At 38.1% G+C, this 20,197-nt stretch overlaps 1 protein-coding gene across 7 annotated transcripts in view; it reads left to right on the forward strand.

The window, feature by feature from the left end:
- The first annotated feature begins 14,540 nt into the window (after window positions 1-14,540).
- The window catches only part of RAB3GAP1 (RAB3 GTPase activating protein catalytic subunit 1), a 118,574-nt gene continuing 112,917 nt past the window's right edge, over window positions 14,541-20,197 (forward strand). For 4 of the 7 annotated variants that reach the window (XM_044769015.2, XM_044769016.2, XM_014849506.3 and 1 more), the window contains exons 1-3: window positions 14,541-14,604; window positions 14,707-14,762; window positions 19,030-19,105. In XM_044769015.2, coding sequence (XP_044624950.2) covers window positions 14,587-14,604; window positions 14,707-14,762; window positions 19,030-19,105 — 150 coding nt within the window. In that variant the 5' untranslated portion in view covers window positions 14,541-14,586. The remainder of the gene's footprint in view (window positions 14,605-14,706; window positions 14,763-19,029; window positions 19,106-20,197) is intronic. The other 3 variants (XM_070507575.1, XM_070507576.1, XM_044769018.2) reach the window with 2 other exon arrangements.

Here is a 20,197-nt window from a genome sequence, read left to right on the forward strand (position 1 = left end):
AGTTAGCTACAAAGAGACTGCTTAGTTTACGGGCTGTCACCCAGGCAACCATCCACTGTGCATTTAGCTTGGAGAATTGAAAGCAGGACAATCTCATCCAGGAAGAAAAACAAGTGCTGTATGTTCTTCAAAGTTGCTGTTTAAGTGCTCAAAAGAGTTGGACCCCGGCGCACTTCCACGGTTGGCACAATTGCCGTTATCACCTTACCCGCTGAGATTTTCTCCAGGAAAATATACCTTTGTAATTGTTGTAAAATGTGCCAGAAGGACTCTTTCCAAATCTGAACATAGGTTACAGAGTAAGAATCCAACAGATTGCTCCCAATGACCTTTAAGCTTTGTTCAAAGAACTAAATGGATGACGTGACTCAAGCATACTAATCAAGGGAAAAAGTGGTAGCATATGAGGTTTACACAGCAGGAATGTGCTGGACCATGCAGGCCACAGTGAGGAGTTTGAATTTCATTCCAAGGGCAATATAAAGCCATTGATAGGTTTTAAACAGGAAACTGGCCTGGTCTGATATCCTTTTTCTTGGAAGGTCACTCTGGTTGATGTATGGAAAATAAACTGGAGGCTGGGTCCACTTCTAGTAATGGTGAAGTAATTCTTATTAGACCATATTTTTTTTCCTTTTGGAAAAAATCATTTAAAAAACAACTACCTGAAGGTACCAGAGAGCAAAAAAAATAAGACAGAAACTGAAGAGGAGTCATCACTTGGTGGAAGTAAACAACACTGGGTCATTTCCATTTTTTACAGCATTTAACCCCTAGGGAAGGCCCCTCTGGTACTGCTTTGGGGGTACTCAAGCAAGAGTACTCAAGTAGAAACCCACAGTCTTACTGGTTGAAGAATAGGGGATATATTTCAACCAACAACAGCATCAGGAAAGTGTGGGGCAGGTGGAGAGCCACAGATGGGAGCCACAAATTCTGCATATAAACGCTCTGCCCAAATCTGTCTGATTGCTGAAATACATGTACACGGGGCAGACTCCAAGGAGAAATAAGTCATCTGAATAGGCCTATATCTGCTAAAGAAATTGAGTCAATAATTAATAACCTTCCAAAACAGAGAGCACCAGCCCCAAATGGTTTCACTGGTGAATTCTACCAAATACTTAAGGAAAAATTATTCTAAGTCTCTACAATCTCTTCCAGAAAAGAGAAGCACAGGAACTACTTTGCAACCCATTCTATGCAGCCAGCATTACCCTACTACAGGAACCAGACAAAAATATTTTAAGAAAGGAAAACTAAAGACAGATGTCTGACATAAACATAGACGCAAAAGTCCTCAACAAAATACTAACAAATTGAATCCAACAATGCATAAAAAGAAGTATACACCATGACCAAGAGGGATTTATTCCAGATATGCAAGGCTGGTTCAACATTCAAAAACTGATTTATGTAATCCATCACATCAATAGGCTAAAGAAGAAATAAATGATCATATCAATAGATGCAGAAAAAGCATTTGACAAAATCTAACACCATACATGATAAAAGCTTTCAACAAATTAGGAATAGTGGAGAACTTCCTCAACTTGACAAAGAACATCTACAAAAAACCTGCAACTAACATCATACTTAACGGTAAGAAACCTGATACTTTCCCACCAAGATCAGGAACAAGGCAAGGATGTACCATCTCCTGACTCCTATTCAACATTGTATGAGATGTTCTAATGCAATAAGACAAGAAAAGGAAATAAAAGGTATACAGATTGGGAAGGAGGAGATAAAACTGTCTTTGTTCACAGATAACATGATTTTCTATGTAGAAAATCCCAAAGACTAAAGAAAAAATCCCCAGAACTAATAAGCAATCACAGCAAGGTAGCAGGATACAAAGTAATATACATAAGTCAATTGCTTTTCTATATACCAGCAATGAACAATTGGAATTTGAAATTAAAAACACAGTACCATCTACATGATCACCAAAAAAGTGAAATATTTAGGTATAAATCTTTTAACAAAATATGTACAAGGTCTAAAAGAGGAAAACTACAAAACTCTGATGAAAGAAATCAAAGATGACTTAAATAGATGAAGAGATATTCCAGGTAAATATCAAGAAATATTGACAGGGAAATTCAATATTGTTAAGATACCGCTTATTCCCAACTTGATATACATATTCAATGCACTCACAATCAAAATCTGAGGAAATTATTTTGTGGATATTGACAAACTGATCTGATTCCAAAGTTTTTATTGAGTGGCAGAAGATCCAGAAGGGCCAACACGTTATTGAAGGAGAAGAACAAAGTTGGGCGATTCTAAAACTACCCAACTTCCAGACTTACTATAAGGTTACAATAATCAAGACAGTGTAGTACTGGTGAAAGAATATACAAATAGATTAATGGAACAGAATAGAGAGCTCAGGGACAGACCCACACAAATATAGTCAATGATCTTTGACAAAGGAGTAAAGGCAATTCAATGGAAAAACGATTGCCTTTTCAATAAACGGTGCTGGAACAACTAGACATCCATATGCAAAAAATGAATCTAGACACAGATTGTACACCCTTCACAAAAACTAGCTCAAAATGGATCATCATAATTAACTTAATTAATAAGCTGAACGTCAATAAAATTAAAAATTTCTGCTCTGCAAAAGACCGTTAAAAAATACAACAAGCTACAGACTGGGAGAAAATCTTTGTAAAACATATATCTGATAAAGGACTGATACCCAAAAAATACAAAGAACTCTTAAAACCCAACAACAAGAAATGAACCACCTGGGGCCAGCCCTGTGGCCGAGTGGTTAAGTTCTCGCACCCTGCTTCAGCAGCCCATGGTTTCACCGGTTCGGATCCTGGTTGCAGACATAGCACCTCTCATCAAGCCACGCTGAGGCAGCATCCCACATGCCACAACTAGAAGGACCACAACTAAAAATATACAACTATGTACTGGGGGCGCTTTGGGGAGAAAAAGGAAAAATAAAATCTTTAAAAAAAAAAAAAAAAAGGAAAGAAATGAACCACTCAATTCAAAAATGAAGGAAAGCTCTGAACAGAAACCTCACCAAAGACATACAGATGCTCTGTATCATTTGTAATTAGAGAATTGTAAATTAAAACAACAACAACAATGAAATACCACTATACACCTATTAGAATGGCTAAAATCCAAAACATTGACAACACAACGCTGACAAGGATGTGGAGCAACAAAAAGTGTCATTCACTGTTGGTGGAAATGCAAAATGGTATAGCCACTTTGGAGACAGTTTGACAGTTTCTTACAAAACTAAGCATACTCTTAAAGTATGATTCAGCAACTGTGCTCCTTGGTATTTACCTAAATGAGTTGAAAACTTATGTCTATACAGAAACCTACACACAAATGTTTATAGCAGCTTTATTTATAATTGCCAATACTTGGAAGCAACCAAGATGTCCTGAGGTCTCTATTACTTGTTTGGCCCAAAGAAACGGATTTGGAATAACATTTGTACAGGTTATGATTAAAGAAGCTCCAGAACCAAAATTCTAACATTTCCATCTCTCCCTCACTCTGATCATAGTTAAATAAGGAAAACTATAGACTTTTTTTTCTCTTTCCCATTGTGAAGTATCTGGTAGTGTTATAGAAGATGTATCCATATGGGGACTATTTACTTTTTGTTGAATATATAAATATCAGGCAGGAAAGAGTTGAGGTAGCCCACCCGTAATCCTTTTCTCTCCCATTACTGGAGGCGGGGAGGTCAAGGTGCTCTCAGACAAAGAAAGTAGATGACCCAGTATTGTAAACATGCTGATAACTGGAACTTATGGAAAATATACAGTTATGAGTCTGATTTGACAATATGATCCTTTGTATTACACACACACAAGCATAGACACACGCACGTTCAGCTACTGAATGCAATTGTCTTTGAAACATGCCTTTAAGTTCCCTCCTGTAGGTGATATCACACACTGATATTTTGAGAGACAGAAGAGTAGAGAAGTTAATAAAGAATTGTTTTTTGGAGCAAGGAGCCCTAGAATAGGAGTTAGGATTATTGAGCTCTCATCCTCAATGCTATCCAGCTATGTGACTTGGGCTTAGTTTTCCCATTTGTAAAATGAAAGGATTGTGTAGTGTGATTTCAGAAATCTCCTGTGGTTCTAAAAATCTGGGTGTCCAAAACTGAAAGTAAGAAAAACAATTTCAGTACACAGGAAACACTAAGAAATGAGAAATAACACAGTGATCAAGACCTCCCTCTGGTGGTCACCATGTTCAAAAGCCTGCCCTCATTCAGCCATACTCCTGAGGACTTTAGTACCTCCTAGGCTCTGCTCAGCTCTCTGATCCAATATATTCCCCTCCAATCCATTCTATTCTCACATCATTTCACACCTCTATTACGGCAAAGTCAGTCTTGTTTTAGAGTTATTTTGTCTCTCCAATAGATCCTAGCTTCTGAAGGGCAAGGAATGTGTTTCAATTATCTTTGTTTCCCCTGTTGTGTTTATGTGGTTCACACATAGAAGGTTCTCAGTGAATGCTTCTAGATCTGAATATATGCCCAGGAGAGCTCAAAAACCATGGAGAATTTCATGCAGTGGCATTTTGCTTACTACAGGAAAAGCTCAAGTTCTCAGTACAGCAATGTTTTTATTACATTCTGGCTAGGTAGAGAGGAGGAGAAATAATTTCAGGAAACAATAGCAGCAAATGAGATGCTGTAAGGAAGGCTTGAAAGGGATGACAACTAAAGTTTTGAATCCAGCATTAGCTTTAAGAATACACTATGGATAATCTTGGAATGCCTGGGCAACCCCAATGTATTGAGTAGAAAAGGATTAAAGGATTTTAAAGTTCTAAAAAGAGTTTTTCTGCTGAAGCAGTGGTGGTTTGAATGTGATCCGTATCTTTTGCATGTTAAGCGCGATCTGTTAGTTCCTTGCAGCACAGTTGTGGAAAAAGGTGGAAGCTTTTTCAGGAAGACCATGAAGGGGCTGTCCCTTTAAGGGACACAATTTTCCTAGGAACACTTTGCCTCAAATCTCTTCTTTTCCACTTAGAAGGTGGTGGAGAGAGTGGGGGGATGGAGAAAGGAAGGAAAATAAATTGGGCATCTCAGTGGACTAAGAAGAGAGACAAAAGAGATCATTGAAATCCAAGAGGCATAACAAGAGTCTAGAGAAATTTGACAGAGACCAGGAGTTTCTGCGACTCTGAGTGGGCTGGGGGTGGGGCTACTTGTTCCATTAACTAAAGTGTTTTGCAACTCAAAAAGAGAATGTAAGCAGGGATGTCTCCAACTGTATGTTATGGAGCCAAAAATGACATCCCTTAAAGCCTTGGTAACCAAATATGGTTGAACATCAGCTTCATCTGGAGAGATTTTAGAAAAACACAGATTCTTGCAATCTCACAGAAAAACAAGTGAAAGATTTGAAGTCACACTTTCTAGGGGAGGAGTATGAATGGCCAACAAACATGAAAAATCAGGGAAATGCAAATGAAACCAGTTTTTGTTCAGCATGCTGGCAAAAATTTAAAAGATTTATAATATCAAATGTGTGGGAAAAGGCTACTCTTGCACACTATTAGTGGGTATGTAAATACTAACACTCATTTTGGACATTGCAATCTGGTGCTATCTATTACATTTTAAAATGCACATACTCTTCAATCCAGTATTTCCATTTCTCAGTATTCACCCTACATGAATGCTCACAAAGATGCAGGTGAAATGAATTTTTACCCTAGTATTTTTTTAGAAAACTTTTATCATGGAAAATTTCAAACTTGCAAAGTAGATAGTACAGTAATAATTGATGAGGATCAAGCCTGCCCCAGGGAGAGAAGCCCAAGGCGTCCTGCCCTATATACCAATCTTTATCATCCTCTGGGAAGCATAGGATGTCCTGACCTGATCCGACCTGATTCCTATCCAAATTTATAGGACCACCAGATAACCAGACCTCACCTGCACTGATACCATTTTAATGATTTTTTCCCTGATCTTTCCTTTTTTGTAAAGACAACTCACATACCTATGCCTTACAAATTTAGTCCTACCCTCAACCCATTACAGCTCTTTACTGCCCATGGGTCCTGTCCCCATGCTATTCTCTGAATAAAAGAGCACTACTGCCAGACCTTGAGAGTCCAAGAAATCTTTCTTTTGACTCCTTGGCTCACTGAGCCACCTCAATAATGAAACTCCATGCACTTGTCACCCATTTAAGAATGTTACTAATAACTTTAAATATTAAATAGTCTACATGTCAAATCATGGGAGACAATTAAATAAAAAGTAGTCCATTCATACTTTGAATTTTGGAATGCTGCGCACCAGTATAAAAAAGGTGGAAAGAGCTCTATATAATGTTCTAAATGGGCTCCAAATCATATAGCTAAGTAAAAAAAGTGAGTTGCTGAATAACGCATATAGTGTGACACTGGTATGACGAGGCGGTTCCGAGGACGTGCTTAGGAGCCAGCTCCATCACCTACTAGGTGTGCGACTTAGGCAAGTTACCTATGCTCTTTCTGCCTCAGTTTCCTCATCTGTAAAGTAAGGATGTATGATAATAATAGTATCTACTGCAAGAGTAATTATGAGAAGTAAATGAGTTAATATGAGTAAAGCACTTAGGAGAATGCTTGGCACATATTAAGTATGACACACTCTTATTTGCAGAAAAAATTGTTAAATAGAAGATGAAACTATGTATTTTATACAATCATGTGCTGCCTTACGATGTTCTGGCCAACAACGGACCATATATATATACACAATGGAGGTCCCATAAGATTAGTACCATATAGGTTAAGTGTGTAGTAGGCTATACTATCTAGGTTTGTGTAAGTACACCCTATGATGTTCACACAACAATGAAATCGCCTGACGACACATTTCTCAGAATGTATTCTCATTGTGAGGCAATGCATGATTGAATATACAAATACGTATGTAAAAGCATGGAAAAGGGTCTGAAAGGATTCACACGTAACTGGTATTAGTGATTTTATCTTGGGGGTAAGGGAATTGAAAAGGCAGTCAAGGAGGCCATTTGTTTTATGTCTTCCATTTGAATCTTTTACAATGAGAAGATATGCCTATTATTAGTATAATACTTGAAAATTTTAAATTAAAATACCATTCCCAGGCTCTACTTTTGGTGATAAACAGTGATTTAAGTATCTTCTACCTGCCAATACACAGGCATACCTTGTTTTGTTGCACTTTGCAGTTATTGCGAGAATTTTTACATGTTGAAGGTTTGTGACAACCTCGTGTCAAGCAAGTCTATCAGTGTCATTTTTCCAACAGTATTTGTTCATTCTGTGTCTCTGTGCCACATTTTGGTAATTCTTGCAATATTTCAGACTTTTTCGTTATTATTTTACTTGTTATGGTGATCTGTGATCAGTGATCTTTGATGTTACTATTGTAATTGTTTTGGGACACCATGAACCATGCCCACATAAGAGTGGGGAATTTAATCAATAAATGTTGCGTGTGTTCTGACTGCTCCACTGACCAGCCATTCCCCCATCTTTCTCCCTCTCCTCGAGCCTTCCTCTTCACCAAGACACAACAACATTGAAGTTAGGCCAACTAATAATCCTACAATGGCCTCTAAGTGTTCAAGTGAAAGGAAGAGTTGCATGTCGCTCACTTTAAATCCAAAGTTAGAAATAATTAAGCTTAGAGAGGAGGGCATGTCGGAACCCAAGATAGGCCAAAAACTAGGCCTCTTGCACCAAACAATTAGTCAAGTTGTGAATGCAAAGGAAAAGTTTTTTGAAGGAAACTAAAAGTGATACTACAGTGAAAACAGGAGTGATGAGAAAGAGAAATGGCCTTATTGCTGATATGCAGAAAGTTTTAGTGGTCGGGATAGAAGATCAAACCAGCCACAATATTCTCTTAAGCCAAAGCCTAATCTAGAGCAAGGCCCTAACTCTCTTCAATTCTACTGAGGCTGAGAGAGGTAAGGAAGCTGCAGAAGAAAAATCTGAAGCCAACAGAGTTTGCTTCATGGGATGTAAGGAAAGAAGCCATCTCCATAACATAAAAGTGCAAGATGAGGCAGCAAATGCTGATGTAGAAGCTGCAGCAAGTTATCCAGAAGATCAAGCAAAGATAATTAATGAAAGTGGCTACCCTAAACAACAGATTTTCAGTGTAGACCTAACAGTCTTACATTGGAAGAAGATGCCAGCTTTCATAGCTAGAGAGAAGTCAATGTCTGGCTTCAAAGCTTCCAAGGACAGGCTGACTCTCTGTTAGGGGCTAATGCAGCTGGCGACTTTAAGTTGAAGCCAATGCTCATTTACCATTCCAAAAATCCTAGAACCCTTCAGAATCATGCTCAATCTGTGCTCTCCAAATAGAACAACAAAGCCTAGATTACAGCACATCTGTTTACAACATGGTTTACTGGATATTTTAAGCCCACTGTTGAGACCTACTACTCAGAAAAAACATTCCTTTCAAAATACCACTGCTCATTGACAATGCACCTGGTCACTCAAGACCTCTAATGGAGATGCACGATGAAATGAATGTTGTTTTCATGACTGGTAACACAGCATCCATTCTTCAGCCCATGGATCAAGGAGTAATTTCCTTTCTAGTCTTATTATTTAAGAAATACATTTTATAAATCTATAGCTGCCATAGATGGTAATTCTTCTGATGAATCTGGGCAAAGTCAATTGAAAACCTTCTGGAAAGGATTCACCATTCTAGATACCATTAAGAATATTTGTGATTCATCAGAAGAGGTCAAAATATCAACACTAACAGGAGTTTGAAGAAGCTGATTCCAGCTCTCATGGATGACTATGAGGAGTTTAAGACTTCGGTGGAGGAAGTAACTGCAGATGTGGTGGAAATAGCAAGAGAACCAGATTTGGAAGGGGAGCCTGAAGATGTGGCTGAATTGCTGCTATCTCATGATAAAATTGTAATGGATGAAGAGTTGCTTCTTACGGATGAGCAAAGAAAATGATTTCTTGAGAAATCGTAGCAGTGAAGATGCTATGAAGACTAGAAACGACAACAAAGGACTTGGAATATTACATAAACTTAGTTGATAAAGCAGCTCAGGGATTGAGAGGATTGACTCCGATTTTGAAAGAAGTTCTAATGTGACTAAAATGTTATCAAACAGCATCATATGCTACAGAGAAATCGCTCACAAAACAAAGGGCCAATCGATGCAGCAAATTTCATAGTTATCTTATTTTAAGAAATTGCCACAGTCACCCCAACCTTCAGCAACCACCACCCTGATCAGTCAGCAGCCATCAATATCGAGGCAAGACCCTCCACCAGCAAAAAGATTACATCTCACTGAAGGCTCAGAAGATGGCTAGTATTTTTTTAGCAATAAAGTATTCTTTAATTAAGGTATGTGCATTGTTTTTTTAGACATAATGCTATTGCACACTTAATAGACTACAGTATAGTGTAATAAAACTTTTATACACTCTGGAAAACCAAAACATTTTTGTGACTCACTTTACTGTGATACTCACTTTATTGTTGTGGTGTGGAACCAAACTCACAATATCTCTGAGGTATGCCTGTATCACAGTACATAAATGGGCAAATGCAAAGACCAGAGATAAATGGAAGATATAAGATTAACTGCAGGAAAATAGCAGAAGCAGTTGAGATGGAAATCAGTTCATCTAGTCTAGTTAGAAACTAGACTGAAGTGAATGTTAAAATGTATCTGAGGAGCAGATTAGCAAGCATTTGGAGATTATTAGTAATGTAAAATTAGTTAGTGGGACTTAGAACAGTACAATGCAAAAGAAGGTCAGGATTAGGCCTATGATTTTGCATTTATTAATCATCTGTGGCTAGAATAGATCATTACCCTTAACAAGGAAAGACTGGAGATTAAATAAGAATATGCCTATATAAAATATAGCAATTAATTGTACATACATCACACACATATGCTTAGAAGAATATGCTTATTGTGTAAACTTGTACACTATTCTCATTACTCTTTTCAATTAATTCTTTTGTATCCCATAAACTGAGCTCAAGACCCATTAAAATATTTTAAAAATAGAAACACATAAACTTGGGCAAACTAAATCAATCCACCAGCAAGTACTGCCCTTTCTGAATTTACTAGACAAGAAGTTACAAACTTAAGAATTGGAACTAGCTGTTCTTGACTTATTATTATCATTTAGAAAGACTTCAATTACTTTATACTTGAAACTTCCTGATGGCAGGCATCTCGTTTTTATGTTTTTGTTTCCTGCTTTCTAGAACAGCACCAGGCACACAGCAGCTGCTTTTAACACGTTTATTGAACGAAGAAATGACTGAATGAATGGTCAGTGAATGAAGACGGCATCACTTCTCTTGAAATTCTCTGGAGATTCCTTGCTGTGGTGACTATACCTCTTTCCAGTTCAAGAAATAATCTACTTCTTCACTATATGAGTGAATATGAGATATTGTGTGTGTGTGTTCTGAAAAGTCACTTGAACATTTTCCTACCACTGATTTTACAGAGTTTTGAGAATCTGGGTAACCATCACACCTCCCTTTCCAACCAGATTGCAGTTCTTTGTCTTGTCTCAGATGGTGAGCATGCTGAGAGAAGGCATTATTCTTTGAATCCTTCCATAAGATTGACCACAGTGCCAAGACAGTAGACATTTGATAAATATTATTGAATGAATAACTGCTGTCTGATAATTTTGATTTAGAGAACATCTCTCTAAATAGAGTTTCTTGTGCTCAGAGCATGTCTTCCTCTTCCAGCTGTACCTTCTATTGCAATTGTTCTCACGGGAGGATCATAGAAAATTCCTGATTCTCCCTGCTCAGAGGCCATCTAGGTAGATGAGGATGGTGCAGTCCCACTGTTTTTGCTCTTCTCACAATGTTTGCTCTCTCACTAAGACCTAATTAAAGTGTTATGCCCCCACATTCCTCTGAGGACTAAGCCAACGGTGATTTTTCCAGGCTTCTAATCTCTTAAATTGCCTATGTGTCAAAATTCTCCCTGTGGCCATTATTGGTAACACCTTGAAATAACTGAAAATTATGCTGGAGAGGAAATGTGCGTGCATGGAAAAGCCCTTGCCTTTGGATGTGTAGCAAAATAGCTCTTAATATTGAAGAAACAAAATCTTTTCAGCTTTGTGAACCAGCAAAAATCTAATAAAAGTTTGTCTCCCCTGGGTACTTTACATCATTAGCATCCTGGCTTCACATTTTGCTTTAACAAATAACTTATTTTAAAAGTTTCTCCAGGGAGAAGACGAAGAGCCAAAAATATCTTGGAAGAAAACTTTACCTAGCAACCTGATAAGGCTGTTTCACACAGTTTCTAAAATTTAAATTCTTGCAGCAAAGTCTTGCAATTTTTTAGTTTTTGACTTTGGTATGTACTAAAACTTCTTGATGGCTAAGCAAGGAGGAAAAAAAATGTAATGCCAACATGTGAGTAGCACTTTACGGTTTTCATAGAACATTCATTATAAATGCTACTACTGTAATTGATCACCTAGTACATGCCAGGATATTGTCCTAACCATTTTACATATGTACATAGAACTTAATCTTCACCATAATCTTATGCAGTAAGAGATATTACAAGTCCCATTTTACTAACGAAGAAACCGAGGTTTAGAGGAGTTAAGTAATTTGTCCAAAGTCATATAGTCAGTAAATGGCTGAACCTGGATTTGAAAAGAAAAGCCAACCTCACCGCATATCCTTCATTCTCTCCTGCTATACGTGCTCTGAATTCCTGGTACCACCCTGCTGCACAACTCCAGGGAGCACTGTTCACAAGGTGATCTTTGTGGGTGGCACCTCCTGAAGCAGGACTTCAGAATGCAACGTGAATGGTACCCCCTGGAGTTGTGTGACCACCGGCTCTGTGGATTTCTTCCCCTCTCACCTTAACAAGAACTTCAGCTCTTCCATCTCCCTTTCATCATCAATCTCTCTCTCTCCTAGGTTATTATCATCAGCATACAAACGTATCTACTATCCTCTGCCATAAAGACAAACAAACACAAAACTCAAGAAACGACAACAATCACCCTTGCCTCTATATTCCTCTTCCACTTGCTTTTTCAGTAGCAGTCAATACCTACCATCTTGAAACATTCGCCTCTCTTGGGTTTTGTTCCATCACTGTTTCCTTGTTTTCCTATTTCTCAAGTCACTCCTTTCCTCTCTCTTTCACTGGATACTTTTCCTTTATCCATTCTCTAAATATAAAGTTTCTTCAGGGCTTTATATGAAGCTTCTTTTCTTCTCTTGTATATTCTCCTCTTAAATTATCTCATCAATTTTTGTGATTCAAAACACTCCCAAATTTATATCTTCATCCCAGTTTTGCCTCCGAGTTCTAGTCTTATACCCAATTTTCTTCTTAACAACTCCCCTTGAGTATCTTACAAGCCTATCAAACTTATTTACCAAACCAAACAGGATTCCTTGCTCCTTCAAGTCTTCCACATCTCAGGAAATGGCAGCATCCTCATACAGTTGCTTAGGCCAGAAACTTGAAAATCACCTCTGATTCCTCCCTTTCCCTTATCTCTGCATTTAACCCATTATCAAGTCCTGTCTACGGTATCTCCAAAATACATATCAAATAAGTTCACCTTATCTGTTGACCACCCTAGTCAAAGCCTCCACGCCATCCCTCAATGGATGCCTTAATAGTCACCAGTTGTTCCTGCTTCTTTTGCCCCACCTCCAATATTCGTATAGCACCTAAACGTTTGTAAAATGTAAATTGGATCACATTGCTCTTTGCTTAAAATGTTTAGTGACTATCATTGTGCTTCAAATGGAGTCTAACCCTGGCCTGGAAGGCCCTCTACAGTATGGCCCATGCCTACCTTTCCGACTTCATCACAAACGCTGTGCTCTAGGTGCCCTCTTTCACTCCATTAGACAGATCAGACTTTTCTACCTTCGAGCCTCTGAATGTGCTATTCCCTCTGCTTAGAAGCCTTCCCCATCTCCAGCCTGGCTGTTTTCATCTTATCCTTCAGCTCTCCTCCAAGATTCTTCTTGTCAAGGTTATCATTGACCTCCATGTTGCTAATAGTGATGCTGACACATGTAGCACCTCTTCTTTCTGTTCATGCAACAAATTTCCAGTTTCCGTAACAGACTCTGAGTTCCTTGAAGTCAGGGACTAGATCTACGATACATATTCATATCCCCAGAGCCTAGCATAGTGATTGACGTATAGTAGGTATTTAATAAATGCTTGTAAATTAATGAAGGTTTAAGTTGACACCTCTTGTGAAAGATTGCTGCAGTAGTAACTCACAACCCCCCACCAGTGTAGCGGACAGAAACTAGAAGGAACATCAAGAGACAAGGGTTCAAGGCTTGGCATTGGAAATAACTATCTGTGGTCAAGTTTTTTGGCCTTAGTTTCCTCAACTGCCCTAACTATATCACCAATTGTTTTTATATCTCTCTTATTTTAAGATTAAATTTTTTATTACTGAAGGTGAATTTCTTAGTCCGCTACCTCCATATTCCTCATTGTGGGTTGCAAAACCCATTAAGTGAGATTTAATTTTTAAAAACTTTTAATTACGAAATATTTCAGACCCCATAGAAATAGAGAGAATAGCATAAACACCCATTTACTCACTACTGACTTAAATAATTATCCACTCATAGCTAATCTTGTTTTATTCCTAGCCCCACTCACTTCCTCCTCCATTATTTTCAAGCAAATCTTGGACTGGGATCATTTCATCTGTAAATACTTCAGTATTTATGAGATATTAACTGCTAGCTGGCACCCTTCTGTTCCTCAATGGCTGAAAAAGGGAAGTGTTCATTGAACAGCATGTTCTTCCCAGAAACCAGGTAACTAGCATGATGATTTTATTTCATGACTTAAAACAAATTGTGTAAATATTTTTTTCGAAGGTATGCTTTTTGGTGAGGAACATTGGTCCCGAGCCAACATCTCTTGCCAATCTTCCTTTTTCTTTCTCCCCAAAGCACCAGTACATAGTTGTATATCCCAGGTGTAAGTCATTCTAGCTCTTCTATGTGGGATGCCCACAGCATGGCTTGAAGAGTGGTATATGTTCCCGCCCAAGATCCGAAACAGCCAACCACAGGCCCCTAAAGCGGAGCAGTGAGCTTAACCACTTGGTGGTCACAGGCAGGCCCCGCTGTGTAAATTCTTTAAGGGGGCATGGGGAACGGTGCATGTCACACCACCTAGCTCGGTGCCTTGCAATCAATAAATAGAAGCTGAATGAAAACAAACTCAAAGTGCTTTAGGTTTTTTAATACAACCTTATCCACAAGAATCTAGGGCCTTATCTTAACTCCTTGCTTCTGTTCCCTCCCTAAGTTCATTACTCTACAGGAAAATTTCAAATTCAAACCATTTTGTTTTCCATCTGATGATTTCAGCCTAAGAAGCCTTTTCCAAGCAGGGCCACTAACAGGGGGCGGGGCTGCGAGGAGGCCCCGCCCCCGCCGGCTCTCCCCCCTGCTTTTCCTCCTCCCCTCGCCCTCCTGCTCTTCTTCCCGGCAGTCCTAGCGCGCGCCCGGCGCTCCTCAAGATGGCGGCCGACAGTGAGGTGAGGTGTTTGCTTGCTACCTCCTCCCGTTCTTAAGTCCGCTCCTCTGCGTCAGCGCCCCGGCGCTCAATCTCTTTCTTTCTTTCCTTCCCTTTCCCGCAGCCCGAGTCCGAGGTATTTGAGATCACGGACTTCACCACGGCCTCGGAATGGGAAAGGTGAGTGAGTCGTTTCACTGGTTAATGGCACCCCGGGCCCCGGCGTCCCCCCGCCGCTTCCACAACAGAGACAGTCCGCCTGCGACGCCGCTGAAGACTCCTGGGCCCCGGGGTCCCCAACCCCTCCCCTCCCCGGTCAGCTCGCTACCCTTTTCCGCTTCTCGCGTCTCACAAGCCCCGGCTCGCCCCCGTCCGCCAGACCGCTGAGACACCGGGTGTCAGAAAAAGTTTTGTTTCCTCTCAGACCACTTTCCTTAGACCTGGGCTGTTGCCCACCCGCGGGAACGATTTCCGTGGCTCCCACTTCCGTTCCTGGTTTCGTTTCCGTTTAACTCATAAGCGATCAACTTCGCAGTGCTTTTCTTCCTCCCTTGTCCGTTGGGATATCCTTCTTAGGCGGAGGCCTTCAGGGGTCTGGTGGTTGTCCACCTGCCACACTCCCACTATCTCCATCCCGTCTTTTAGAATAACCTTTTAAAATAGTCTGCATATGGCTTTGCAGCGCTTTGATTGAAGTTGTTAGGTGTCCGTGGGTAATGTGCCCAGGCTCCCTGTGCCTGTCAGACTGCGTTGAACAGCTGAGTGAAACTGTCGTGTCACTGAGATTAGTTGAAAGCCAAGTTTGTGAAGGAGTGATAGCTTAGGTGAGAAGGATTCTGTTGGGTGGCTCAGAGACCCTTCCGTGTCTGGGTGTTGAGGTCGGGGTGAGTTTGTTGCAACATTTTATTATCTTCCTGGTTGGGAGAGGAAGTTTGTGGATGTCATGTCATTGGTTGACATAGAAAAATATAAAAGATCTTTGCTGGAATAATGATTTGACCTGTGATATCCTGCAAAAAAAGAAAAGGTGGTGAGACATCATTACACTGGCAAGGCTTTATGGAGCAGGTACTGTGTGTCCAGAATGATACCAATGGAAAAGAACAAAAACAACAAAAAAATCTTGATCCATATGTTCGAACAAACAAAATAATACAGGAGATACTTAAATTGTAAGTCCAGTGGTACTAACTATAAAAATAGTAGTTTAAATAAGGATGGTATTGTTGTGGATTACAATTATTGGAGACATTTTTGTAGAAAAGATAGGAGATGAGTTAGGCCTGGAAGTGGGAAGTGCTTGGTTAGACGTGAGAAGGTGCTGACATGAGAAGAGACAGGTGAAAATGAACCTTTGAGATTTCAGGAAGTAATGTCTTTACTGGAGTGAAGGCCATCTAGTGAAAGAAAATAAATAAGATTACTAAAGAAGATAGGAGCAGGTTATGGATAGTCTCCAAAGCTAAGTAAAGGAATCTTTAGATTTATTGCTTTAAGACCACTGTGCATCAGAATCATAGTTTCTGATTTTGTCTGAGCTGGACCCAAAAATTTGCATTTCTAACAGGTTCCCAGATGATGCTGATGTTGCTGGTCAGGTGACCTCTCTTAGAGCTATTAGGGCTGGCCCCATGGCCTAGTGGTTAAGTTTGCTGTGCTCCTTTTCGGCAGCCAGGGTTTGGTTCCTGGATGTGGACCTACACCACTCATCGGTGGCCATGCTGTGGTGGTGGCCCACATACAAAATAGAAGAAGATTGGCACAGATGTTAGCTCAGGGTGAATCTTGCTCAGGAAAAAAAAAGAAAGAAAGAACCATTAAAGAACAATAGTGAGAGACTCTTAATTTTAGAATGGTGGAGTAATATGATGAGAGTTGTTTGAAGAGATGAGGTAAAATGAAGGCCAGTTACCTACTTTGGTCCTTAGGTTGGTGATTTGGAGACTGGAGGGAAAGGGAGAATAGAAGGGAGGATTATGAGACATGTCCAAGAAGATTTAGATAGATGCACTTGATGAATTGTAACAGTGGAAAGGATCAAACATGAAACTGCAGTTTCTTGCCTCAAAGAATGAAAATAAGAAAGTGCAAAGTGAGAAGAGTCCAGTTTTAGACCTGTTGAATTTAAAATAACAACTTGATGTCTTGAAGGTAGTTAGACAAATGTAACCTGAATCTAGGAGAGTATTGGTGAGGAAACCTCAGAGTATTGAATGGAAAAATGATCACTTTCCCCTAGTTAAATATTTAAAATATCCTGAAGTGGAATATCAAACCCTTTAACTCCTTATTTGGAAATAATTGTTAACACAGTTATGAGATCTACCACAAAGTGGGAAATTTGGGTTTGGCTTTTATGCTCTTGTTTCTAGAGCAAAACCAGTGTTTTACAATTCCTGGGAAAATGTAAAATTTTGGAGTCTCTTAAACCTTGAGTTTAATGTTTGAGTGAAAGTTTTTTGCAGCTATGTTGTGAGCCATACAGACAGTTTGTTGAGAGGACTGAATAGAAGCCCATAACTCTTTTTATCGTTTGTCCATTGAAGAAATATTTGTTGAGTGCCCATGTGTCAAGCACAGCGCAGGGCATTAGGGATGTGGTGGTCAGTAAAAAGAGATGATTCCTGCTCTTACCAAATGTACAGTCTAATGGAAGAAACAGACGTGAATCAAGTAATAATACAAATGAGTCGGTAATTACAGTTGAAATGAGAGCTGAGAAGGGAAAGAAACCTGGTCTTATAATAAGGAACCTATTAGAGAATGAGGAGCCAGAGGAAATGACTCTTCAGCTGAGATCTGGAGAGCTTTCAGGGATAAAGTTATTAAGTTTTTCTACGCAAATCTCAATACTTTGAGGATAGAGTCCATTTTTTCTCTTAGCTAGTACTGACAGAATTCATGCAATAATTATTTTAAGATATTTCTTCTTTTACTGTGAAAGCTGTATTATTTTAAATTATTTTTATTATAATAATAATACCTCAGAGCAGAATAAAAAAGAAAAGAAAATCACCTGTAATCCTACCACCAGGAGATAGCTATTATTAATATTTTGAGAAAATTCCTTCTGATCTGTGTGTATGATGTAAACTTTTCGTAACAAACCACATTAATACTTCTGTAGCTTCCATTTTTTCATTTAACGTATTAACGTTTCCTCAAATGGTTTTCAAAACATGATTTTTAATGAGTGTTAGTCCATTGAATGGATATACCATTAATTTATAGCTGTTTGCTGCAGTTGGACATTAAGGTAGCTTTCAATTTTTTACCTTTATAAATGCAATGTACATTTCATATGCAGATTTTTGCTTACATATGGATACATTTTAAATTATTTCCTTTTTTGTTAGCATGTTAATTTACTTCTGGAGCACTCACTTTCAAAACTGATGATTCATTGCCTTTTGACTGAAAGCCCTACAAATGAATTAGTATGTTGGTTAATACTGCCTTTACTTTTAAAGAGGAATTAATTAGAAGGTTCAGTTGCATCATAAAAACTCTAATTTATCATTACTATCATTACTATCTTACAACAGAAATGTAAATATTAATTTATAATGTTACCGAAGAAAAAACCTGATGCCTTTGAATATCTTTTGACTGGAGTTAACTCCAGTACTCTAGCAATGATATGTGTGTGTTTAGGAGAGTGATGTTGCTGTTTGACTGCATCATGCTTATGTAAGAAGCCAGCTTCTTAGGGTAACAACAAGTCTTCTGGAAGTGCCTTTTGGTATGTATTTAACGCTACCACTGAGGTTTGACAGTTTTCATTTGCTGATATTGAGCATGTCACTAGTCAAAATTCATTCTGTTTTTAGTAGGTCTGCTTGATTGGTAGACTTAAAGATTAGGTTGTGAATAGTTTTAAAAATATGTCAGTTATTCCTTAAAGCTGACAAATCTACTTACAGTTCCTTGCCGGTTCTCCCTTAAAACTTGTTTTATTTTGATGAGTAAAGTTCCCAAATAATCTTGTCTTTTTTGAGGGAGTGAAAGGCAAATCAGGGAATTTCTAAATATCTTTAAAGGAAAAGTTAATTTAAATAGATCAATAATTTTGAAGGTAGAGAAAAGAGGATCATTTTCATAATTATCTTTAATAGTATCATTTTAGTTTGTCAGTTTTTAACTTCTGTCCCAAATTTATTATGTTCGTTTTAGTATAGAGAGATTTGTTAATTCTTAATTTATATTTTATAGAAGGCAGAATGCCTTTGTTGGTAAGCAGTAGACTTAAAAAAATCAAAATCTAAGAATTCTTGGGCTCAAGAAGATGCTTTCCACTTTTACTCCACATCCGTATTAGACTAACGATACTAAGCCTTCTCTGATAAAAACGTTAAATTATAAAAAATACATTTTTTAAAGAAATTATATAATAGCAGTAAAAAATGTCCTGTTTACATGTTTAGAAAGTTTTTTTGCTCCTTCCTAGGTTTATTTCCAAAGTTGAAGAAGTCTTGAATGACTGGAAACTGATTGGAAACTCTTTGGGAAAGCCACTTGAAAAGGTCAGATCTATTTGCTGGTGTCTCTAAATGAGTATTTACCTTGAAACTTTATTTTTAAACCCTTTGCTGCATTTGGTACATTTGAATTAACTGTTTTTAAAAGTTACGTCTGATCTGTCAACATAAAATGGCATCTGGAAGAACTTGGATTTGAATCTGTAGTAGATGATATGTGTAAGACATTTGTGAACTGCTTTTTAAATAAAATTTTATATGTATAATGTCATTCTTTGTGAGTGATTTTATTTCTGTTTCTCCTGGTGTTTACTTCTCTCTTGCCTTCTCCCTTAGAACGTTAGAAATGTTGCCTTCAAAGTTTTTTGTTTTGTCGGAGAAACATTGCAATTACCAACTTCTTGGTAGAGTATTTTGCTTAACTAATGAGGAAAAATCTTGGTCTTACCAACCAACTTGCTCCTCTTAGCAGCTATTTCACTCAATTTTTGTATTTTACAATACTAATAATATTTGTGTGCCCTGCCCCCCCCCCGTTTTTTTTTTTAACCTATGGATGTTTTGATGATGTTTTAGAATGAAAAAATTATTCAAAATTGAGGTGAAACTAATTCTAATCTAAGGTATTGTTGGTTTTGCTCAAACTGAATGTTTATGAATGTTTACTGAAGAATGTACTCTGAGAACAAACCTAGATTTGCTTTATTTTACTGAAAGTAACAATTTGATTTTAGGCTTATGTGGGTGCTTTGTTTGATAAATTCTTTTGAAGTAAAATTGATCAAATTGTTATTATAAATCTGTTATTAACTGCAATTTACTCCTCTTTAAGGAACTCTCAATTCTCATTATTTGCTAGGGTTTTTCAGTTTTTTGGTGATGTTTACAGAATTTGAGACTATCAAAGCTTTAGGATTTTCTTCTTTATCTATATGAATAACAGCAGAAAAAGCAACACTACATATAGAAATCACACATCATTTAAAGATATGCCTAAATATAGAGAGTAAATTGATTTACTGTTTTAAAATATTTTTATTATTACATTTTTGAATAAAGAGAAAAAGTAAAGTTCTCAAACACCGATCATTCTATTCCACTTGAAACAAATAAATAACAATATTTGATATAGATGCC

The sequence above is a fragment of the Equus asinus genome, chromosome 4, assembly GCF_041296235.1.
Source record: "Equus asinus isolate D_3611 breed Donkey chromosome 4, EquAss-T2T_v2, whole genome shotgun sequence".
NCBI lineage: Eukaryota > Metazoa > Chordata > Mammalia > Perissodactyla > Equidae > Equus > Equus asinus.